The 25761-nt window shown below is 47.0% G+C and overlaps 1 protein-coding gene across 1 annotated transcript in view; it reads right to left on the reverse strand.

Moving 5' to 3' along the window:
* Positions 1-7941: 7941 nt before the first annotated feature.
* WNK3 (WNK lysine deficient protein kinase 3) overlaps positions 7942-25761 on the reverse strand; it is a 114851-nt gene continuing 97031 nt past the window's right edge. Inside the window, exons 21-25 of the mRNA XM_055003282.1 lie at positions 20583-21022; positions 14243-14454; positions 13519-13620; positions 12086-12288; positions 7942-11061 (exon numbers count right to left, since the gene is read on the reverse strand). Of these exons, the coding sequence (XP_054859257.1) occupies positions 10732-11061; positions 12086-12288; positions 13519-13620; positions 14243-14454; positions 20583-21022 (1287 nt within the window). The 3' untranslated portion in view covers positions 7942-10731. The remainder of the gene's footprint in view (positions 11062-12085; positions 12289-13518; positions 13621-14242; positions 14455-20582; positions 21023-25761) is intronic.

A 25761-nucleotide genomic window follows, 5' to 3' on the forward strand; every position in this document is an offset into this window, starting at 1 on the left:
TCTGCCACAATCACGCAGGTGCTGGCAGCTTGCCTGCTGAGACCCCTCTCAAGCATGTAAAGCTGACTTCGCTCATAAGACAGCTCTCAAAGCTAACTCCTGACAAGGCATTTCCTCATGCTTAGGTTCCTTTCCTGACAGGCTCTCACTCCCCGGGCTTTCCGTGAACGGTGCAAAACTGAAGGTCCAGGTCCAGTAGCATGTTAAAAGCCAACTAGATTTCCAGGGTATGAGCTTTTGAGAGTCAAAGCTTCCAACTACAGACCAAGATGGCTATCCGTTGCTGAAACTGCAAAACTGAATTATTCACAACGGCTTGTTTACACAGGTAAAAGGACTGCACTGTGGAAAAAAAGGTTCAGAAAGATGCTCTGGTAAACGGATAGGGAGTGTAGACTATCTGTTTACTGTCTGTTGCTGTAAGTATGCTCCTACTGGGAAATTTCTGCGCCATTTATCTTGTCATGTTTAACCGCTTAAGCTTTATTTCAGCATTGTTTTAGCTTGTACTAGATTTCTCCTTGTTTTCAAAATTCTGCAATCAAAATCCTATTGCACGGCTTACTGTATGTCGCAGCTGGTGATCATGACTTCCACTGTATAATCTGCCTTGAGTCTCAATAAGAAAGGTGGACTATACAGATGAATAAATAATTTTGAAAAAACACTAGTTACTGTGTGCCAGCCCCAAGAACATCTGGCTGGCTAGGCTCCTGAGCACGTGGAGGTAGGGAAATCTCTGACAACTCTTCTGATGCCAGGAGGTCCTTGTGTTGCAGGGCGGACACAACGCTGACTTTAGAGTTCCAATTCCAAACTGCATCTTTACCAGAAACCTGTTCAGCCACTTTAGATCTAGGGTCACCTGGACATATTAATCATTCCTGAACACCAAGAAAAAACCCTGAATAACCCCCCCAGACTGCCTCTGGCCTTTACCTTTGGAAAAAGTTGAATTGGCCTTGGTGGTAAAGCAGCATTTCACTCTGTCCCTTGAGGTTGGAACCGGTTCCTGGGGCTCCCGTTGAACTCCGGAGTGGACTCAAGCTTCATCATGGCCCAGGTGATGAAAGCTGCTGGGATCCTCTCAGCTGCACAGCGTGGTACAGGGGACGGACTACCTGTGTGAGTAGTGGAGATGAGCTCTCCTCTGGAGGGGGTTTGGGGTGGTTAACCACCTCTGGACTTGAAGTTACTAAAAGGTCTTGGTCTCCACACTTGCCAGAGACACAAATAGAGTGGCATGGTTTGATTTTCTTCCTTCCTTTCTTGAAAGTTAAAAGAACTTGTTTTTCTCTTTGATTTCTACCCGCTCCCCTTCCGGAGGCTCATCAGAGAGCCTGGAGCCTGCAAAAGAAGCACCCGCCAGGCTTGCTCGGGAACCTGAGTCTGCACCCCAGCCTCTTAGCCAAATGTCCTGCCTGGCTCCTACACGAGAGGCCATCCCCATGTGGGGGCTCTGGATCCTAGAAGCTCACATGGAATGTTAACTGCCACTGGATTTTTTCACATCTTTGGAATCCAATTGGATGGCATTCAAGGCGGGATCTCCCATAAGGCCTCCTGTGAGATTTTCTTCAGACTGTCCCAACTGGCTTAGGAAGGCCGGTGCTATATGTGGCCATTTCTTCCAACTGCAGGTAAGAAGCTTTTGCAAAAACTGAGGTCCTGAGTGTGGGTGCTGTGGACGCAGAGTCCTCCTGCAATTTGACGATATCCACATACTTGTTACGGTCACCTCAGGGCTCACCTTCCCCATCCAAAGCAATGAGAGCTGCGGATGAAAGGGAGCCTCTAGGAACAGCGTCTCTAGTCATTCCACCACCTCAGTTGGATGAGCATTAAGTTCACCGACTAATTTGTCTTTGACCAAGCTGAATTGGCCTCCTCAGCTGCAACAGGCTTCAGGAAACAGAATCGTCAGGGCTTTGACTGCACCCCGAGTGAAAATTCCTTTTAACCCCCTTGGGATTAAACCTTGGGAGTTTTGTTTTCCCCTCTCTCGTCTCCTCTCCTGAAAGATTCAACGAACAAATCACTTTTGCTAACATCCTGAGGATCAGCTCTGCAGCTCATGACCAATGCAGCCGTTTCTTCCCTTGGGAGTCCCAACGCTACTGGAGGCCACAGAAGCTACTTCTAGTGGCTCCTATGCCTAGGGCGGTCTGAGCCGTTGTCTTGTGGGCAGGCTGTTCCATTATTTTCCACCCTCGATCAGGGTGAGAGGCTTGATGCTGAGGCTAAAGCACAACTACTGGTACTTTCTCCAGACGAAGCAGAAGAGGGTCTGTGGTGTCTGTCATGTTGCTTACATCTGGATCTTTCTCTAGAAGGTAATTGTCATAGGCCAATCAGGACCTCAAGATAACCACCACCCTGTTGGGAGGCAGGCAGAGCAGGTCTGCAAAGCAGGAGTCCCTTCTAAGTGGGGGGAGACCTCTGAAACAGGCTCAGTCCCCTTCTTCAGTAATAGGGGCAATGCCCAGAGATATGCACCTCCTTCCCTCGCACACACTTCTACTGGAGGAAGTGTCAAAGCAATTTGCATTATAAAATTTTGTAGACGTAACTTTTTTAGTACAATGTATAAATGGTTGTTGGGATTTGCTTGATGCACTGACTCCCGTGTGTGCACCCTCCAGGTACAGGGAGATTCTCCTGATGAAGGGCAACTTGTGCTGGGTTCTGTTTTGAATATATAAATCCACACTGTTCTATTTGCTGCCAGCACTGCAGTTCATTGGAAAGTTCCACTCTTGTTAGGCGTCAAAAAAGTCACAGAAAACAGCAAGGGAATGTTTGTTTTTAAAGATAAAGGATCAAAATAGTTTAGAAGCTACTGCCATTAAAAAAACAATGCTTAGAATTTGTCCAGATTAGTGAATAAATTTTGAACAGTAGAGAGAGCTCTAAAATCCACCTCCCTAAAAATCCAACCATCTTGGCCAGGCCTCCCAAATCCCCGCCCCCCTCCAGCTAATGACCGCAAGAGGTTTCAGCTCCAAGGCTGCTCTTCCCCAAATGCACAGCTGGAACCTCTTTGACCAGGCAACGGATATGCAACTCCGAGCTCTCCGGGAAGGGTTTTGTGCTTTCTAAGGATTCATAATCAATCCTGGCGGAAGCCGGGTTCAGGTAGCCAGCTCAAGGTTGACTCAGCCTTCCATCCTTCCAAGGTTGGTCAAAAGACTACCCAGTTTCCTGGGGGTAAAGTGTAGATGACTGGGGAAGGCAATGGCAAACCACCCTGTAACAAAAAGTCTGACAAGAAAACATTGTGATGTGACGTCCCCCTATGGGTCAGTAATGACTCGGTGCTTGCAGAGGGGACTACTTTTATCTTTACCTTGACTGAAGGATTCACAAAAACACCAATTATCCGACTACATCACGTGCTTTGTTTTTAGCAGCAACTGTAGTAAAATTCAATCAAAATTTAAATTTTTTCAACACAGCCTTTATTTTCCTTTGTAACAGGTTTTAAAAAAATATTTGTCAATGGTTGTTTACAAATGAAGTCAAGTCACAGCTTGCAAAAATAATAATTAAAAAAATGGAAACAACTGCTGATAAAAGACATTCATTTCTATCGTGAAGTTCAGGGCTATGATATTTTCCAAAACTGCTCGCACAGGATTGGGATGCCTCAGCCCTGTTATAATGGACCAGTTGTCAGCATCCTTATGCAGCCTTAATGTCCAAAAGGGGAGGGGTGTTAAAATAAATTCTAAAATGCTGAAGTAAAGTTCACATTACAGAAAGGCTACTCCCGAAGCAGAGAAGTTGCCAAGTTATATGTAATCCCAAGAAGACATTTATTCAGAGCATATACCTGAATTTACCATGCTGTTGTAATAGGCCTGCATGCTGCTCAGTAATCTCTAGCAAAAACCCCTCTTGAAAAGCACAAGTTTTAACCGAGAGACCTTTTGCTTACTTTACTTTGAAGTATTATGAATCTGAAAGACGCCTGCGCTTCCCAAGAGGCTCCCAGGATTTCTACGGAGGGGTGTTTCTTTAACTAGATTAACCTAGAGTCGAGCCACACAAAACCCTTCAAATGCAAGTCGTGCAACTTACACCTCTGGCCCTTGAAGGGAGGACCAAAGCCTCAGGGGTCTCTTGAGTTGTCATTCTACTAGCCATTGACAAAAATATCTGCCCGTGTCTGCAGTGAAACCACAAATTTCCATCTGTTTATATGTTGCTTGCAATTTGCAGGGACAGTTAAAGCATCTCCTCCTCTGCATCTACCATCCCTCCAGTCAGATGAAAATGAGAAAATACAGCTTGGCAGAGCAGCCTCCTCAAACCAGGGGTCAGGCGGAGCATAGCAAGCAATACACCTGCAGGGGCTTCCACAGAAGGTCTGCGGGTTGGTGACCATCCATGCGAGCGCTTTGCACGGGACCTTTTTTTGCACACACAAAATCTAGGTAGCCACACTGATTCATAATGAAACCCACACACAAAAGTTGCGTGATACTTTATATTAAGACCAACTAAAATAAGACGTTGCAACGTGCAAGCTTTCGGGTTCTCCAGAATTCTTCATCACGCTGGATATTAAAAAGCACGAGGAGAAAAGATCTTCCAGGCCCTGATCCAACTGCCTTTCCCTGCATCCTGGAGGGAGCCTGCTGTGTTGCAGACTCAGGTGGGCTGCGCCCGTGGTTAGTATCCAGCGGCACTCTTGGGCTTGTGGGAAGAAGGAGCAAAGACAGAAGTCGTCCATTCATCCATTTTCAGTTGCGTGCAAGGGGGGTTTTTTTTGGCTCCCCTTTTCCCCAGAAGCCCAGGAGTGCAGCCAGATACTCACTGCACCCATTGGAACCTGCAGCACGGCATTAGCTCCAGGATGCAGGAAAAGGCAGTCCAGTTATGGCCTGAAAGACCCCCCCCCTCCCCTCCCTCTGTTTTTTAACATCTGGTCTGATGAAGAGTTTGGTAGAACACAAACGCACCAATGCTGTGTTGTTATTTTGGTTGGTCCTAATAAGAGGTATTTATGTGGCTTTTGTGTCTGGATTTTCCTATGCACGGATAATCTCACTGTAAGGAAAAAAATATGCACATCTTCAGGACGAAGAATGAGGCCAAGGTTTATCTCGTCGCAAGCGCACAGACTCCAGCATCCATTAGCTCCCCAGTTTACTTGTCCTGCAGCAAAGCACCACACCTCACAGGATACAGGCAGCTTTGCCGTCACTGAAGTTGCCTCCACATCGGAAAAAAGTGGGAAGCCGTCACTCAGCAGCTATTTTATGCTTTTTCATTTTACAAGGATTTGCTAAATTGAAGCCCTAACCTGAAGAGAGGAACAAAATAGATACTAAAATCTCATTTTAACAAACATATTAATGCTATAATCATTATTAGATTAAATTGATTTAAGTTGGCTCAACTCTATTAACTTCAATAGGGCATTTATGTAAAATGACCAGGAAAAAAATGCAACACGTACCAGAGGTCTGGCTCAGTGCAGTTTTATTCCAAGACTCTGTGCCAGCTGGTAGCAGAAATGAATTGTACAAATTGTGCCTGGCCTTTATGAATAACTGAAGACGTTGTTAAGAGCTGGTTTTAATTCTGTGAACCAACTTTGTTATGACATTGCTCACAATTATCTGTTTGGATGTGGGGTAGAATCTAAGTATAAGAAAGATTTACTAAGAAGAAAAGCCTTTAAAGAAGAAAGACAGGAAAATCATGACAAAGATTTGTAAACTGATTCCAGGAAGAATCAGTTTCACTTTTTCAACCCTCTAAGTTGCTGCAGAGGTCATTTTTGAGTTATGTAAAAATAAATACACTCCAGGAGAGACGTTCAACTGGACCTCTGCCATGTATCTTCACTGTTTTACAACCCTTCAACTCTATGTAGTGTATAGAATGACTGAACTCTTGGGTTTCAGAATTAAAAGCAATTAGAAATGCATTGCTTTACAGGCACAAAAGGGCCCATCTCTGAACACACCTCTGAGCCTGTGCTGATGCAATGCTTCCAAACCCCTTTAAACTTGTTAAAAGTATGTTTGTACAGAGTAGTTGTTGTCGTGAAGAAAACTTTGCTATTGAGAGATCTGAAGGTGGTTGTAAATCCTGGTACGTAGCAAACTGGCTAGTGTGTCAACGGTGGTGAAGTTTGCTGCTGACGCAAGTTCTGACTGTGGCTGCAGTGGGCCGAAGGGAAAGGCGGGAGGGGGTTACCTAAGGGGGCGCACAGAGTGGAAGCCGGGAGAACACAATCCCTCAACCACGGGCACGGGGCTGGCACTGCTGGGATGGCAACCACCTTCAGCAGTTTGTCAGCAGTCATTCAGTACAAATCTGAAGGAAAAATTCCTTCCTGAACAAAGAAAGCTATTCAAACTTGTTCCCCCTGCACTTGATAAACAGAAGACTGTATTGAGGCAGCAGGTCACACACTTTGTTAAGCTTCCATAACTAGTTGCAGCCAACACTAGAAACAGTGTGTGAATTTGTTCTTTTCACTCATCTGTCGCTATAAACATAGTCTTCCTTGTGAAAGTTAAACATCCTTTTTAAAACAGTAAACAGAATTTCAACGGCTCATGCCAAGGAAGTGGGGGGGGGGGGGAGATGTGTTTCTCAAAATACCAATCTCAGATTTAAAACAAACCATAAAAATTGTACAGGAAAATAAAACACTTGGGACAATTTGTTTAGGTCACAGCCTAGATTTAAAACAGCACTAACAAATGAGGTAGATAAGAAAATAAAATGTTCATTATAATATAGAGAAATGATTCAACAGGAATATAATGGAAAATGCATCCAATTATAAAAAGATACATTCTATTCACATTGTACAAACTTAAGTCCCAAGAGCCAAGCGCGTTCCCAAACCAACTTCACATGTTAATCCCTTGTTGTCAGGACTGATAGCTGAAAGAAAAGTAATATTTAAGCAAGAAGGAGGGAAAGAAACCTGGAGAGCATGTTTCACATTAACTACAAAGATTCAAAACCAGTATTACACACAGCTTTTCTGGGTTGTTATCAGTCTGTCACTCACAGCTTCAGCCGTAGAAGGGCTTCATGATACTGATGGGAGACCACAGTTGTTCTTTCTCCAGGAAAGCGGAAGATAGTATAATAAAACCACGGTTGCTCATGGTGGGCACATTCATTTTCTCTGTTCCCAGTTATGAGGTCTGAGGTTTCACAGATGTTTCTAATGTGTGAAACCAGCAAAACACCATTTAATGGGAAAACACCGTATCAAGACAGAATAAATCACTGCTCAAGAAGGACTATTACCATGCTATCTTCAACTCTCGTACAAAGCTATTCTCAGGCCTGCAGCCACAAAGCCGGGCTATAAACTAGATATTCTAGAGGACGTATGAATATTGCCGAGACCATCAGCCCTCTCTCCTTCCCTTCCTCTTTTCCTTATAATGCCATGTAATACTAACATGCGAGACAACGGCATTTTGTTCCCCACTCAAGGAAGTGGCAAAACCCAGAGGGCAGTGATGCCACGCCCCCCGCCCCACACACCCCGGTTTGCATTGCTCAGTGTTACAAGGAAGAGATGCAGGGCTGCTGCTTTTGTGGTTGTGCATCCTCCAAAACATGCCATTCCTGCCTGACGGGAGTACAACAGTACGGAAGGGACACAACAGTTCCAAGCACGGCGTTACTCTCATGCTGGATTAAAGTGAGGCTCCTCTTGCCAATGGGTAAAGCCATGCTTCTTCAAGACCTTTTAGCCTTGTTCCAGGAGGAACGGGCCAGACCTCTCACCGCACGAGGTTCAGAACACAGAAAAGAGGGCAAAGAGGGTCTCTCTTCCCAGCTACGCACACACTCCCTGCAGAAACCAGGGGGCCCAATTAAGCTGGGGGAGGGGATTTGCAGCACCACCTGAGCAGACAAAGAAAGCAGGCACCCAACTCTCCCCCCCCGCGCCCCCCCCCCGCTTCTCCTCAGCAGTTTTATCACAGCAGAGATGACTTCCAGTTTTGGAGACCGACAAGAACAAAAACATGATGTGAGAAGCAGTTTGGTGGGGGCGAGGGTTATGTGGAAAGGACTGAGCGCCCCTCTTTTGTCTGCCCCTGCTGTGCTTTAAATTGCCTCCCCTCCCACACCATGACGCACACACTTTACATGAAACATCCTTCGCGCTTGCATACATCTGCCCGGGCATCTTGGCTGGCCTGTGGGTCCTGATAGGCCTACACTAGAGAGAGTTTAAGGACGCTCACATTTCATTGACACTTTGCCTGTCCTCTGCAAGAACACTGCTGAACCTTTGGGTACCTGTGGCACATGTGTTTGCTTCATAAAACATGAAATCTCTCTCAACGTTTTCCGACATCTAGTGTTTTCAGGAATTTCAAATGATCTAGCTTGGCAAACGATTTCACATACAACATAAAATGTCCATTTTTCTTGTCAATCCCCATCTCCACTTAGAAAACATATATTTGAATCTAAGTGTCTATTTTTAAAGAGATGAAAACAAGAACAAAAGAAGTAAGACTAGAGGATGGGCGTGTGTGTGTGTTTTTTTTACAAAGGAAGTGACATAACACTGTTCTCTCTTCTGTCCTTCAAACTGGATCTTTTCTCTTGAGTACGTAATACCGTCACTGCCGAATAGCAATGCACTGTTTAAACATCAAACCTCAGAAGAGTAAACAATTTTTTTAAACTTTCCAGTAAAAATCTGAAAAGATGCTAAAGATTATCTATCACAAGGCACGGCAAATCTTTGCAGGCAGAATAAGGAGGCTGCACGATGCAAGGAAACCATTTCTTTTTGCCTGGGAATAGAGTGGGATGGGAAAGAGCCTCAAAATGCCCACGTGCTCCAAGAACAGATTAAGTTGAGAATGCTATTTTAAGAGGCCTAGTTAAAACAAGTGGTTTGTTTCCCATGATTACCCATCCCAAAAAGGAAAAGTATTACAGGAAGCCCAACAGCCCAATCCACATACAATTAAACCAAAGTACTTTGTCTAAAACAGTTTAATCCCATTCCTCCAAATGGGATGCAATTGGCGGGAGTCCAAAGACTCTGTCTTAATTGCACGGCAAGCGCCTCCTTTTCCTTATTCTCCTCCAAATATTCCTCAGCCAAGCAAGCTTGCTTCAATTTTCTACAGAATTACAAATCTCTTACAACACCCTAGAGATAAACATTTAACTCTGTGAATTCAAGATACATTCGAGATTTGCAATTCTCAGTCCAAGTGTACAAAGGGGAGAGGCAAATACAGGAAAGCATCAGCAAAAGTTTCTGGGATCTGAAGGAGAAAGAAGTCACTGAGACACAACATTTTAAAATGTTCCGATGAGGCAGAAATGCCAATATAAAGAAGCAAGAGACAGCAGAAAGGTAATTGCTGTGACAACTTCCATACTTTAGAGCTCAATCAAGCCACTGTGATATCATCAAATCAAGTGAATCTCTTGTCAAGATGATCTCATATGCATAAAACTCACAGGCAGGCAAGATATAGGACTGGGGGTGTATGGGATACACAACAGCAAAAAATTGTGGCGTTTCATGTAAATTATACAGCAGACTTCTGGATCACTACATGGTTGCAACTGACAATTTCCTTTTTTAAGGTTGGATGGGACAAAATGGCAAGAAACCTTGCCCGTGCTACTTTGTTTTTGCCATACATGCTTATCTAACTTGCCAAAGTTGTCCGCAAATAGGGCCTGCTTAATTTTGGCAGTGATCAAGCACAGCAGCCGTGTAGTATTTTAGGCCACAAGAGTCAACCTTGTTCATCTACTCTAAGAACCTTTATTCATCTAATTCACTGTAAGGCAGTCCACTAAACGGAAAAAAAATTCTGCACATGACCCTGTTTCCACACACAATTTTCAGTCCACCAAAAGGACGCATCAAGTATGATCACAAACAAGGTGCAAACAGAAGAGATGGAACAGGAGAAGAGTTCCCTGGGCACCGCCCCCCTCCCCAGCCCTCCGCCCCACAGTCTTCATCATATAAAGATTTCTTTTTTGCCAAATGCAAAATAAGCTTTTAATGAAAAAAACACAACCCCAGTATAAAAGCCAATGCGTCCCTTGAATGTGGTGTGCGTGTGATCAGCTAGCTGCCATCGGATGAAACGGCTGCATTCAGTTGCCCAGGGACAGCCACAGACTTTGCTACATATCTCTGTCCCGCTCCCCGCCCTAGGTGGCTTCTCGCCCAGGAGGAGCAGGGCTCCCCAAGAGCTAGTCACACTCATGGAGTCATTTTTTTACCCCAAGCTGGCCTAAAAATCTGAGCTGCCAATGAAACCAGGCAGAACCTAAAATGAAGGTAAATCTGAGACACTGTTCTTCCCCGCTGCTGTTCCCTCCCCTTCCATAAACTAATTTGAACACCAGGATGTGTACTATTCAAGGAGGGTAATGATTAGCCCCCCAAAGAGTTGCAATGGAGGGAAGGAAGGGGCCAGAAGGGAAGGCCGCAGGTGGGCATGCTGTCCATCTCAAGAACAGTGAGATGTACAGGTCAAAGCTCTCAAGTACCTAAAAAAATCCTCGCTCCCCAAGAAAATTAAATCAAGTATTCAAAGAGGAGAATGCAAAGGCAAGTCTCCCACCACTCCCATGTTGCTGCATTGGGGGAGTCACCCCCAAATCCAGGCCACAGAATGCAAGGCAGAAGAATGGATTCATGAGTTGTAGGCACAGTCCCCATATTTATCATCCGTTAGCCACCCGCCTTCATTTAGGGCCTGGGGGGATGGGAGCTGGGTTTTGCACAGGTGATGCGGGAAAGGCAGACATGCTCATCGCTGGCTGAAACGGTCCCAGCTGTGGAGCAGGGACAACAACAGGCTGCTGGGCTGTGCCAGAAATGCCCACCCACTGTGCTGGGTAAGCTGTCCCTGCCACGGTGTTGTACTGGCATACATGGGGCACTCCATAGGATGTCAGCGTGCCAGGAAAGGGTGACAGGGGAAGTCCTTGGGGCAGTGCAGCTGGTACAGTCCCACGGATCTGGGAAAGCGTGGAAATCCACGTTGATGTGTAGCCCACTGTAGATGTTGTTGCCTTCAAAAAACCAAACATACACACAAGAGAGAGAAATGAGAAAACTCTAGAAGCAAAAAATAAAATAAAAATCCACACTCCAGAGTTGTCTTTTGCACACTTCAGTAACTCGGTACAATTTGCTACGTTTTTGTTTTTAACCACCTGAGTTGCTATTTCCTTTGATCGGAGAGAATCTCGTTTCTGTGGAGGCTTCCATCTCATGGTGGTTAAGTGATTGGGGACAACAAATAGTGCTGCAGGTTGCAGAATATCTGACGGTTGTGCTACTGCATCAGACTTCTAACCCCCCTTTAGTATTCTAGTTATGTTTTCTGTTCAAGATGATGGTTGCATGCATGGTAATGCAAGCACGCATGTAAGTGTACAACACAGCATGGGAGTAGAATGTCCATGGCACAGCACGGGAGAGGATTGAAATTTAGGAAGCGAAGAGCTCCCTGCCCAGAGAGGATGAGGCCCTCCTCACAGCTGCTGCTGCTGCAAAAAATTAAGAGTGTGACTTGGGCGGCGGGGGGGGGGGGGGGGGGACTAAACTGAAATTTTCAAAATAATGACAGTTCAACTCACTTCACGTTACAGGAATTCTAGGAAACGGGCAGACACACCTTTGGATCCAAACGAAGGCTTGTTAGTGTTCATTATGGGAGGCGGTCAGTTTTTAACATCACTTCTCTCCAAACTGCTACGGGCAGGAGTCCTTTCTATGGGCCTCCCTCTCAGTTCCACAAGCCTAAAGCTTTCCCTGGGCCAGGGGGGACTATGCCTGTTACTAGCCCCAGAGAGGGCGTGCTGAGCTGCTCTCCGGCCTGGTTAATGCATCACTGCAGGACTTTAATCCTTAAGAAACATCTCCTGTACTCAGTCAGTTCTTGGGGTGGAGCGGGGCTCAGGTATCAGCGTCATCATCAAAATACCGTGATGAGCTGTATTTCAGAGCAAGGACCCTTGAGGCAAAAGAGGGGGGGACGGGAAGTCACCGCGTGGGGAAGGGGGCCCTTTGTCTCCACGCTGACCCCCTCACCTCGTCTGCTTGGCTCCAGCTGCCGGTGTCCAGCCGCTGCTTGTTCTGCTTCATCTGGTTGAGGCTTGGCTTGATCAGGGAGTTGCCCACCTTGTCTTTTCTCCAGTCATCCACCAACTTGTGCAAGTCATCTGTGAACATCCCTTTCTTGCTGGCTGGGGCCTGCTGACAAGACGCAGCGCTGCTGACGATGCAGAGTGGATCTGAAGAGAAGGGATGCTTTTTTTAACACTCAAGGCAGGAAGTGGCTGGAAGGACCGGGGCGGCATGCCTTGCCTGGGCCCCTCCCCGCTCTGGGCAGGCCAGAAAAGGAATGCCCAGCAGCACCTGCAGAGCTGCGGAGCTGCGGGGGGGGGGACACTCCTTAACTTCTGTGCCAAAGGAAGTCAAATTTCTATTCAGAATATATCAAGAGCTTATATACAGAGATGTTCAAACACTTGTCAGTTTCCTTCTGAAAAGGCAGCTGATTAATCAACAGGGCGTTCAGCACCAACAGGCTAATTGCAGCAGCGGGTCCGAAGCCGGCTCCCGGCTGACCCACCGTCTGCTGGGGAAACTCTGTGGCTCCTGGTGTGGCTGCAGCCCAGGGGGACCCGGGGCGGAGGAGCAGAAGGTGACTCACCACTGAGCACAGGGATCAGCTGAGAGTTGGCTTCCGATTTCTCAGCCCTAGAAACTGCCAGCTGATTAGGGGATCAACTAGGAGTCTATTTCTGATCCATCTTTAAAAAACCACTGAGTTTGGGAGAGGCTTCTGTCCTCTGATTGTTCTGTATCTAACCCTTGCCCAGGCACAGTGAAACTTCACTATGTCCCAGCAAGCCTGGCAGGCAAGCTGAGAGCCAGCTTGTGAACATGCCACGCCCCTGTGCACATGCTCTCCATGCTCCGTTAAGTCCTGGTGGTACCAGCAACACTAAAAAGAGCAGAGAAGAGCTGAGCTCTGCTCCCTCCAACCTGAGACGGGAGATTGCTTCCGAGGCCCCTGGTGATCCCCAATGCCTGAGAGCAGCAGGTGGGCCAAGTGTCTGTTTAGCGGGGGCCCCCTCTTCCAGGCCGTGAGCCTCAGCAGAGGACCCCCATGAGGCCAGCCCGGGTAAAACACAAAAATGCACTAGTGGACTTCTAGGACCTTCCTTCTTACAAACAAGACAATAGGACCTTCAAGAGGAAGATAGTAAAGTATGGAGCACTAGAGGGTTTTTTTTCTCTTCTGTGTTTTTCAGGACATGACATGGATGTCGCAAAAGAAAACTCAGGGCAGAGCAAAGAAGATGCGTGAGTGTATAGTGAGAGGACCTGGTCTCAAAAATGCTGCCTAACGAGAAGGAAATCCCTGAAGTGGATTTCCACTTCCAGCTGACCAGGTACAACATCCATGCTTTGCGTGTCACCCCATATTTCTACACAGGAGGAGAGTTCACAAATACCTTGGCTAGGCTCTGCTTGGGAGCAGCTCTGGTGCAGCAGGTGGGCCTGAATGCTCAGCTGATAGTCTATCACAGAAGCAGCAGTGGTAGCACAGCAGCATTCTGCGGGAGGGAAAAACACAGCATTACAGGCACCAGCGAGAGCTACGCAGCAGGGCAGTTAAGCCGGAAGACATCGGACCACGTGTAATCATTCGCAAGGCTGCCTGGAGGAGCTGAGCACCTATTCTCGAGAGACGTTTTTGCAGAGCTCAGCACGCTGGGGGGAAATACACAGCGCACAAAAGCAGCGGGGAAGGTCACCGGACCCTTACAACGTCAAGAGTGTGGTAAGGCCACAAGAAAAGCAAGTGACTGCTTATTAATGGGCTCATCACCAGGGCTTTAGTGAACGTCACGTTTGCTGCCCTGGAGGACTTGCACGGTGCTGGAGGGAGGAGGGTGTCGGACCGGGACCTGGGAGAACCAGGTCTGCCTCCCTGGGGCTTCGCCATGGAAGGAAGCCTGCTGAGTGACTTCGGGCAGCCTGTTCTACCTCCTAGGGTTGCTGATCTGAGGATACGGCAGAGGAAGGAGAACAATGTGGTATGTTGTTCTGGGTTCCCATTGGGAGAAGAGCAAGGCAAAATAAATAGATAAATAAATAAATAAATAATAAAAAGTCTTAGCTTGGATTATTTCTCGCAGGGACACAAGCCTCACGAACAGTCCCCTCCTTCCTTACCCGCAGCAACAATGCCATTGTCAGCATGTGAGAGAGAATGGGGCCTGCTGCGCAGCTTGCTTTTGAAAGATCTGGGCCGGCGTGGAGAAGACAGTTGCAGGGAGACTTCAGGTGATTCTGACCTGCTATCTTTGATGGATTGAAGCCGTTCATATAATTCCTGTAACTCCCTGTTCTGCTGAGCCTGAAGATTTACTACCTCCTGAATGTGCCTGTGAAGGAGAGAAGAAAACACAACCTGGCAAACAGGATTTCCTGATTTATGGCCTACCTACACAACGCACGATTCCTGGGTACATCCTTGAGCCCACCCCGGGTCCTGGCAAGCAGACAGGTGCTGGGAGTTCCCAGCTGACACTTTCTCACATGGAGGCTAATTTGGGAAGACAGCATGTAAGCCTTCCTCTCTCTGCACCGTTTTCCCAACACAAAATGGCCCCAGGCAGTGAGGCCTTCAAGTTAAGGGGAAAGGAGGCATGGGGAAGGGAAGCATAAGTCCCTTCCCCTTGTGTGCCACAGCCCCAATCCGATTTGGCCCCATCTCCAGAGAATGTATATTTAAACCAGGAATTCATTGTGCATGTCTGATTGACAGGACCTGGCATGGGCCCAGGAACAGAGTACCAGGCTGCCAGTCCCTGGTCTATCAACCCAGCAACGCTTTTATACGTACAAAGAGATGCTGCACCACAGCAAAGAGAGGGGACCTCTTAAATAGCTCAGTCCCCATCTGTAAAGAGCCCCTAACCATTACAAATAATGGCCAAGGAAAGGGGACACTTCAGGTATTTAAGAGGGTATTTTGAAAACACAGCTAGGGCTATTCCTTCGTGGTTCAAATGTGACATGACAGACCAATCAAAACTGGCACCTAGAATGTTTTACCTAGAATGTTATTCCTCCTCCAGACAATACCTGTGTTAACTTCAGATGTACCATTTAAGGTCATGACTAGAGATGGGCACGTACAGCAATATGAACCAAAAAAAGCCAGGGACAGCCCAATCTGCTGTTCGCGAACAAGCTGTCCATGAGGCCCCATTCTAAACGAACAGGTGGTCGTTGCAAGCCTCGTCCGTTGTCTTGCTGTTCGTCAAGCCAGACCGTCTGGCACCTGCAATCAATTCCCTTGGCAACTTAGGCAGAGATTGTCTGAACTCTGTGTGAACTCCTGCTGTTGCCCTAGAAACCCCAATCTAAGCCCAATTTAGCTTGATAGGCAGGTCTTCCTTTCAAGGGTGGCGCTCCAAATTTGTTACAACAAGCGAGCAAAGACCAGGGGGGCTCTCAGCTCTGACTTTACAGACAGTGGAGAGGGAGAGACAGTTGCTGTTGGCATTTTGATAGAGAGAGTGCATTGGAGCTTGAATTTTCTTTGTGTGGTGGGATAGAGATCTACCCCTTCAAGTTCCAGGGCTGCTGCCAGGTTCTGGGCCAACCTTTCCTGCTGCCTGCTCAGGTAAGGTTTCTGGGAGTGGTGCAGTAGGGATCTAGCCCTTCAAGTTCCAGGGCTGCCGCCAGGCTCTGGGAGCAAGCTATTATTTATTATTGGTACCTTTCCTGGTGCCTGCTCAGGTCAGGTTTCTGGGAGTGGTGCAGTAGGGATCTTGACCGAACTTGGATGATGGCTAGAGGACAGCCTGCTGGCTCCCACAAACAGCCAACCACAAACATGTTCGTGAACAGCGTCATGTTCATGGTTGTTCCTAAGTCCCTGTTCGTGGATGGCAATGAACAACGAACATCATGTTCGTTTTTTTTTTCCTGTTCGTGCCCATCTCTAGTCATGACCTGAGATTTGGATGGCATGCTTATTTGTGGTATGACAAAGTAAAGGTCAATGTAGATTTTAAAAATCATTGTATTAGGAGAGCCATTCTCAGAATATGGAATAAACATAAACTGAGATTAACACAGAAGACACCCCTTTTGGATTTCAACCCAGGAAGCATTTTACAGAAGAGAAATAATTTTCAAACAGGGATGGTTGACTTATGGAGATTTATTAGAATTCTCACAGGGAGATTGCAAATTGAAGACAAGGGTGATTTAATAGCTAAAGGTTATAAATGTCAATGGTTTCCCTATGCTTAACTTTTGGAAAGGTTCAAATTAGATAAAAAACTATGGGGCTTTGAACATGAAAAGACTTTGAAAAAGAGCTTTGTTCAAATGATGAACATGTTATTTCCAAAATGTATAAGCTTTTACTGAAATCTGAAACAGAAGAAGAAAAATTGTATGGTAAAATGGGCTAAAATTTTTGGGTATAATGATGGATCACTGGGAAAATATGTGGGTAAAGGGGCTTAAATTCACTTTGAGTGTTAGACTTAAAGAAATTTTTTATAAAATGATGTATAGGTGGTTTATGTCTCCTGACAAATTAGCTAAAATGAGTAAAGGTGCGGCAAACAAATGTTGGAAATGTGAGAAACAAGAAAGAACATGTTATCATCTTTGGTGGACTTGCCATAAAGCTAAAAAAATGTGGACTCAAATTCATATGATAATACAAAAAATATTGAAGACTACTATACAGTTTAAACCTGAGGCCTTTTTGTTGGGACTAATGGACAAACAGTTGGAAAATCAGCACGGTATTTTATTTTTATATATGATTACAGCAGCTAGGCTTTTGTATGTGCAAAAATGGAAAAGTACAGAATTGCCTTCAGTTGAGGACTGAATTATGAAAATGATGGAGTTAGCGGAGATGGCTAAACTTACAGCTTTGATCAGAGATAAATCATTGTCTACTTTTTTGGCTAACTGGAAACCCTTTATTGACTTTCTGTGTGAAACAAGGAAAAATGATTTGATGATTTGTGGCTTTGATTTTTAAGAAGATAAATCTGGGGAAAAATAAATAGAAGGAAGGCAGTAGTGGAAAAGGAAATTTTGGAGAGATTAAAATATAAAGTATGATGTTTGCTAAAATAAGATGTGTTGTAGAGAAAAATGGAAAATGAAATATGTATTATTGTTTTCTTATATTTCTAATTTCTGTATTTTTTTTCTTTACTGCATGCTTCTTTCACTATTTCTTTCTTTTATTTCTTTGCCCTTTCTATTGGACTTTTAATTCTATTAATAAAATTTTAAAAATTGGACAAAAAAACCCCTGGTTCCTGACAGCATAAACGTTGTCAACTGCCGAGCTCAAGCGTGTGCTCCCTTCCTCTGTGCCCTCCTCCCTCCAGCATACTGGGTGAGGATGGAAGGCTTTAACTACAGTTGCTTCCACGTGAAGGTTTCACTCCAGTTTGGCATGCAAACTGGACCAGGGTGTTTTTTTTATCATCCCCCAAGCATCTACTTTCTCCTAAAACTGGTTTGATACTATCATGACTAATTGGATACGTGAAGAGTTCCATCTACAATCTTGGTTCACTCTGCGTGGGAAGAACGAAGGCAGCTCATGAGCCTTTCCACTCTGGCAAGCCTTTGAGGATTGGTCACGATCCTGCATTTCTGCTATTGATGTTCACTCCTTTGACTTACCTTAACTTTCTGGGATTTTTAACAGAAAGTAATTCAACTTGGGAAAAAATCTTGATTTTTAATTTTATTATGTTTTTTGGTTCTAACATAGCATTTTATGCAGATATAGCATCTCTTAGATCAGCCATTAAACTCATTAAGTGACCTTGAGCCTCGGGGTGTGCACTTCAGGTTCCCGGTTTGGAAAAAAACCCGAACTGGGCCCGATTCATAGATTCGGTATTTCCAAATCGGGGCCAGTATGATGGTCCCAATTCAGAAATACCGAATCAAAGCTTCCCGAAGTGATTCGAGTAGCTTCGGGAAGCTTCAGGCCCTTTTTAAAGGGCTCCCTCCCACCAATACCCCACTAACCTGGAAAATCCTGGTGGCGGCGGAAGCACCGGTGCGGGCAGCAGAGGCGCTGGCTGTGGCCTTCCCCACCGCCCTGCTGGCTGCAATGGCGGCTGAAGCAGTGGAGCAGGCGGCGGAGGCATCAGCTGCGGCCTTCCCCGTCGCCCTGCTGGCTGCTGCGGCGGCGGAGACACCTGCTCCAGCCTTCGGGAAAGGTAAGTGGGGTTGGGGGAAGGGGGCTCAGGAGGGAGGTGGGGGGTCTCACTTCAGTATGCTCTGAATCATTACAAAGCATACTGAAGCAATTCCAATAACCCGAAGTGGGAAAACCAAATATTTCCCCGGTGCACACCCCTACTTGAGCCAATTGCTCTCAACCTATGTGTATAGAGGGGCTCAAGAGAGAATCCTGGGGTTCTTGGAAGAAGAATAGGATAACAATGCAATAATTTAATAAATTCTATCCTGAACTCTTTGGAGGATACAAATGTAAAGTAAAAAGTATTTTAAGCCCATCTGAACCAAAGGATCAAGCAGGATATACAACAAACTCACAGCCCAAGAAACTAAAAGGGCTAGTTCCATGCAGGACAGTCAGTGTAATTCAGTGGGTGGGCCTGTAATCAGAAGACCTTTGCTCAAATCCCACCACATTCTGGAAATCTGGGGCTCAAATGCACGTTATGATTTTTAACATGACGTGTTTGGGTTTCCTCTGAAGTGACTTTGCCTCAGACAGTCAAAATCAGCGGCCAGGGACTGGTTCCCCAACTGCTTGGGCCCCTGACTTGGGACAAGAACACAGGTGGGGGAGGGGCTGCCAGTGGGGAACAAGCATGTCCCCAGGCCCACTTTATGTCCCGAGGATGGCAAGGAGGAAGGCTGAAGCCCATCTCCCCTCATGCCACATTCAAGGCCGAATCAAGGTTTGAAGCACTTGGAGACAAGTGCCCCCACAGCTTAGGGAGGCTGTGTGAGTCCAAGTGAGGCTGGTGGTGGGGGGTGCAGGCATATCTTAAAAATCAGGATGTGTAGCTTTGGCTCGGGAGACCTCAGGCAAGCCACTCCCAGTTAAAAGGGAATATCAGAAGTCTTACTTCAAACAGGCTGGTTATCAGCCACTGCTCCATGTCTGAAGTAGCTTCTGATGAAATAATCATTTAAACAATAAAATCAGATTAAAAATTTAAAACTATCAATAAAAAGATACAGACAAAAAGCAGCATATATAAAACAGTATATAAAACATATATATCAGTATATAAAAGTATTAAAAAATGTAAATTCATTGGCAGTTAAAAATAATTTCTGCCTGAAGGAAAATTTCAATACATAGCAACATACTAAGAGAAAGACCTGGTGAATTAAATGTTTTCATTTGGTACCTAAAAGTTGACTAAATACCAAACATCTTTGAAGGCCTGCCATAGTGAGGGCTGCCAGATCCCCGGGGGTGGGGGGAGTCAGGGGAACAGGCCTCCCGGATGCGTCCCCAGGGCGTGACAACGTTACTCCCAGGAGTGATGTCGTCGTTCCACCCCAGGAGCGCGGACATGCATCCAAAGGTAAGTGCCAGGTCCCCCCTCTCCCGCCAGGAGGGAAAGGGAACCTGGCAACCCTACGTACTTCAGAGATACGGATCTTAACTAAAAGACAGGTTGATATGGGGAAAAGTGGTCCTTCAAATACTATGGGCCTGGGCTGCTTAGGGCTTTAAGGGTCAGAACCAGCACTTTGAATTGTGCCGGGAAATCAATCAGCAACGAATGCCGTTCTTTTTAAACTGATGGGTTAGATTCTCTGCAGTGCATGCCAATCAGTAGCCAAGCTGCTTTAACGCATGGGGCATAAGGTCCTTTACACAGTTAAAATGTATAAAGATCCCAGCCAACTTATGGCTACCCTGTAGGGTTTTCAAGGCAAGAGACAAACAAAGGAGTTGCCATTGCCTCCCTCAGCTTCCTTCATGGTCTCCCATCCAAATACTAATCAGGGCCAGTCCTGCTCAGCTTCCAGTATCTGACAAGATCGGGCTAGCCAGGGCCATCAAGGTCAGGGCTTTATTTTATTTTTGTCATCAAGTCACAGCCAACTTATGGGTGGCCCCATAGGATGTTCAAGGCAAGAGATGTTCAGAGGTAGTTTGCCATTGGCTGCCTCTGTGGCCTTCCCTGGTGGTCTCCCATCCAAGTACTATCCTGGGCTGCCCCTGCTTAGCTTCTAAGACCTGATGAGATCAGGTTAGCTTGGGCCACCCAGGTGAAGGCAGTTAAAATACTATAGAGTGAATAATAGGTAACTGTTAGTACTCATAAATGACCTAATAGAACCAGAATCCCTATGGAAGTCCCTGCCTGGCACAGACACCACCGTGTACAGTCCCACCCAGAAATATCCAGCTTTGACTATCAGTGTCATGGAGCACAAGGGAAACCCTTCCGCGTGAGAACCACCCGCTGGCTTAGAGCACACCGTTCTTAGCGCTCAGAGGACAAGCCCTTACTTCTCCCGCAAACGCTGCAGCTCCACCTTCAGGTCCTCATCTTCAACCTCAGACTCATCATCGCTGCTCATTGGGGACGATGGGGAGTAAAAGAAGGAACTGTGCCTCCTCTTGGCAGTGGCGTGGGTGCCACCCCGCTCCTCTTGCACCTGCTGGTCTTGCTCCCAGCCCACCGGGGCAGAAAGTTCACTGTCCGAGCTAGGCTGCTTCCGCACAAAGCAGCCCTTGGTCCATGGCTCAGGGTCAGGCAGCCCACTGCCGGCAGGCACAAAGGTCTCCTCCAGCTCCTGCTGTTCAGGGGGGGTGGACAGCACATCTGTTTCACCCGTGGCCCCCACCACGATGTCTCCCTGTTGGGGAGCAGCTTCTCCCACTCCAGGCTCCTCACAGAGGCCGGCTGTGGAGCCACCAGGAGCCACCTGCTGTGGCACTGACATGACCTGCAGCATGGACAGAGAAAGAGGGGACGTGTTGAACTTGGCAGATTCATCTTTTCAGAAAGGTGGTCTTGACGGTAGGCCGATTCCCAAGGCTGAGATTAAACCACATGCCCAAGCAAGCCTGGGCGGAACTGGGCTGCACTTCCCCTCTGTGCGGAGGTCTCAGTGCCTCCAACATGACTTGTGTGGCTCGTGGCACACAGGACTGCAACGAGAGTGGAGGTGGGCATTAAACAGCAAGGGCAGGGAATGCAAAGAGCCGGGATTCTTACGGTTTTGTTCATTCAGGTTTTTAACTCACTTTACCCTAAAGGCTCAAGCTAGGTAGCCACAAATTTTAACACAATATCATTTAAAATACGCAAGCTAAAAAAAAAAATCAAAACATGCATACTAAAACATACTGGCTCGCCCCACAGTTTCGCAAATAGGAAAGCAACTACGTGTCCATCTTTTTTAAAAAGCTACTTAATGAACACACAAAAGTATTAACTTACATAGCTAAATAGGAAAGCAAATATTTATTTTCCATATTCAAAAAATGAGAACACAGTTGGCAATAGGCCACGCAGCAAATGACCCTGAACTGCAGTGACATGAATGTGCAAAGTCAAACAATAGAAGCGCCCTTCACCTTGCAGCCAGCTGACCCTGTGCCTAAAAATGCCGTACAAAAGGAGGAAAAATCACAGCAAGCACCGAAAAAAGGACCCAAAGGAATCTTTGTGGGGAGAAAAGAAAGTACAAAGAAAAGTATAAGAAAAGTACAACTGAATTGCCGCTCAATAATTACAGACTCTTTAAAGGATGTGCTTGGAATGCACGGGCATCAAATGCACCTTGTAAAGACCTGCCAGGAAACCCTCTCACCTGCAGCAACACAGCTGTGCAAAGAGCAGACAGAATGAAAGGAAAGGGGCTGGTAAATACTATAAATATAGCAAGCATAATTCAAACACAGGAATGCAGAACACAGAGAAGGCACATGCACAGGCTGCTGTTGATTTAGCCTAACTGCAGGGGAGCACCCGCAGAGGGCCCTGTTCAGAAGAGCAAAGCTGTCGCGGCAGAGCATAGAGGGAGAGGAGGTCCCACAGACATGCCACAAATTGCAGGGATGAACTCAAACAAATTCATAGGTCTGCCAACACCCTGGAACATGAGGTGCTCTGGAGGGCAACAGCGGTGGAGGGAGAATGCCTCTGTGCCCTGAAGGCTTCCCTGAAGGCTTCCCTGAAGGGGCTGCTGGCCATTGTGGAGACAGGATGCTGGACGAGACGGACCTTCAGGTAGGATTCAACAGAGAGCCTCCTATGCATCAGGAGTGTTGCCAGCCACCCGCTTCTGAATCATGGACTCTGTGACTTGTGCCTGTCTCCTGCCACATGGACTCTGTCACCAGTGCCTCTCCTCTGCTTCCCTGGATTACGGACTCTCTCCCTCTCTTGCCCCAAGGCACGCTGCATGCCTTATGCTGGGCATGAACTTTCCTTGGGCCATGGACCTGGCAGCTAGCCGCAACACACATGCCGGCAGGACTCTCTGTGAGACGGGCCAGGTGCCCCCTGGTCAGTCCCCACAGAGGAGCCACCGCAAAGACGATCCTGGGTCCGCCATCCTACCCAGAGCAACAGGCTAGCGAGCCCACAAACACGGACCAGGGGAGAGCCATGCTCCCAGGCAGCAGGAAGTTACTACGGACGGTTTTCCCGAAGACCGCCATCTCGCCGCAAGGCTCCTGCCATGTTCCGAGGTCAAGCCTTGCCTAGATTTGCAGATTGCTTGCGAAAGCCCCGGGACGAGAGCAACGTGCTGAGTGTACGGGACGAATAATGGACGCTGATCAATACGCCCATCGAGCATCGACATTCCGGGCCGATCCCATCAAGAGCAATCCGGCTTCCTGACAAATCCAATCGACCCATCCGGCACTCCTTCCCTTCCCTTCCCCCCGTCCCCAAGGGTGTCACAATCACACAATCAGATTCTAAAGTGACCCATCAAACGCCTGATATTAACCCATCATATCTTTTGTGAAAACATCCTGAGAACCATTTCTGAGGCATCCCTGAAGGGCCCCCGTTTTAGGACACATTTCGGCTATTTAAGCAGGCTCTGCCTGACACGAGGTGTGTGCGCGCCGCACCCACCCTCTCCATACCCAGATAGACCCTCTGCGCGTATAGTGCGGGCACTATACTTCGCTCCCCCATCCTCGCTGCTGGAATCTCTGCTTCTCGCCGTGATCAGGTAACGTACTGCCTCCCTCCCATCGATCTCAAGTGGGAACCTGCTAATGTAACTGTCTCTTGACTCTTTCCGATCTTTGTTTCTTAGCTCTTGTATGGCTGATGTGTATAAGCGCTATGTTAGGCATATGCAACACTTTCAGTAAACATAATTTATTTGAATACTGGCCTCCTCTTTCTTGTTTGAGTAATCTGGAAGCCTGACTCTGGTATACATTGGTTAAGGATCTGCACTAGCTCTGGCCGAACTGCTTGCTAATTTCCCCCATAGAAGTGCAATTCTGGTAACAGGAGGGGCAAGAGGCCCGGAGAGGCTGAGCAGAGGGCTGGGTAAACTGAGACTAGGACCAAGGGGGGGAAACAGAGAAGAATTTCCCTCTTTCTGCTGCACACTCCCTCCCTACCACACTATCGTTGCTGTCCCCGTCAACTGAGTCCTGGGACGTAGGGAGGAAGGAGAGGGGGATGAGCTAATCTCATCTGAGTGCTCCATTTTTGTTTAAACAAACACCCTGCATCCCACCCACTGACTACCCCTTTGTGGAAAAGGGGGGGGGGACATTGTCCCACATATCAAATGTTATTATCATGCCTCCTGATATTTATTCTGCAAGCAAGAATGTTAATTATCTATACAAAGGGACATTTTCACATCTGTCTGAAATGTGGGCAGGTAGGAGGTCCCCTGAGTTAAGAGGGTAGAAAATGAGAAAAGAAACCAACGGCCCCGCCCTTCCACCACGGGGAAGCAGCTGGAGGCGGCTTGCTGCATTTGGATGTCACGACAAGCCTTTGTTTAGGGCAGGCGCTTCTGTTCACAACAGGCACAAACACAGCCTGCTATACTTGCACACTTCTTTGCCCCACGGGTGCAAAGCACAACTGAAAGCTGCCTGATTCTAGAAGCTGGCGACCCAATATTTATCCTGCCTCACCCCGCCCAGAAGCTCAGGGCAGCAGGCATGATCCTCCTCTTCTATCCTCGCACCAACCCTGTGAGGGAGATTGGCTGAGAAAGAAAGGATTGCCTTAAGCTCACCTAGTGAGTTTCATCACTACTTGGAGATTTGGACTTGGGGCTCCCACTCTATATCCTAACCACTGGACCACACCGGTTCTGAATGCAACCCCCCAAAAGGAGAAGCCACCACGGTCTAATACAGCTACAACAAAGGGAATACCCCCGTGGTATACAGCAAATAACACTAACAAGTATATAAATTAAATTTATAAAGTGCAAAAGTGCAAGGTGCTATGACAGAATAAATAAATAACAATGTTATACATAGTTATTAAATACATCAATAAATAACATTATCATAAATGACGACCAAGGGGGCGTGGCGTCGGCACCGAGAGGAATGGACGCCTAAAGCCAGAGCTCCGGTTCAATTCCACCCCTAAACCCCGATAAGCGCATCAAAAACGTTCTACACAACTTAGTATGAAGGGTAAGCAAGATCTTACTTCAAAGAAGCCCAACTCTAAGGCGGTGAAAAATTTGCAGAGCTATTTCCCAGCTTCGCAAGCAGAAGGCACGGAGGGGGAGATAGAGGGAACGAGTGCAAACATGGCGGCCGCGATGGTAAATGCTGAGGCGCGAAAAACTCAGACGGTTTCCTATGACCCAGCACTGAAAGCCCTACTGCTAGACCTTGAATCGAGCTTTTCTAACAAAATCTCCCACTTGATGGAACCACTATCACAACAATTAACTGATCTTAAGATAGTGATGGACTCCGTGGTCGCTAAGTCGGATCAGGCTCTTACCCAGACTGCGGCTTTAAGGGAGGACGTCCACTCCCTACAATCAGAACAAGATCGTGTCCACTATAAGATCTTGGACATGGAGATTCAACTGCGGGGTGCTAATTTGAAATTTAGGGGGATAGAGGAAAATGCGGCCGTGGATGCAGACCTTGCCGTTTTTTTGGCGGGCTGGCTGACGACGGAGCTAAAGCTGGAGGAAACCCATGCATTGATTATATTCAAGGCTTATCGAGTGGGCCCCAGAAATCCAGATAAGAGGCGCGGACCTAGAGATGTGGTGGCCGTCTTTGCCGACTGGAGGCTGAGGAAAAAAACGCTTGAGGTGGCGAGGGCGCGAAAATTCCTCTCCTACAATGGAGCGCGAATCAGCGTCTATACGGACCTACCGGCCGAGATTTTGGAGCGACGACGACAACTCCGGCAGATAACTGAGGAACTCAGAAATGCCCAAATAGAATACAGCTGGACCCGGTATTCTGCACTGAGAGTCTCGTTGAAGGGTATACAACACTTGATCTCTGCTCCCGAGGAAGGCCTCCGGTTTCTACGTGAGCTAGGCATAGAGGTCGCCATGGAGACGGAGGCCAGCTCTCAGAAAAGAAAACGACCACTGCCCATGTCTCCTCAGAAAAATAATAAAATACCGGTCCGGGACACTTGAAGCTCTGACTGGTAGGACTTATGACCAGAATATGTTGTGTTAGAACGTCCCAATCTTAC

The sequence above is a fragment of the Eublepharis macularius genome, chromosome 19, assembly GCF_028583425.1.
Source record: "Eublepharis macularius isolate TG4126 chromosome 19, MPM_Emac_v1.0, whole genome shotgun sequence".
In the NCBI taxonomy this organism is placed as follows: domain Eukaryota; kingdom Metazoa; phylum Chordata; class Lepidosauria; order Squamata; family Eublepharidae; genus Eublepharis; species Eublepharis macularius.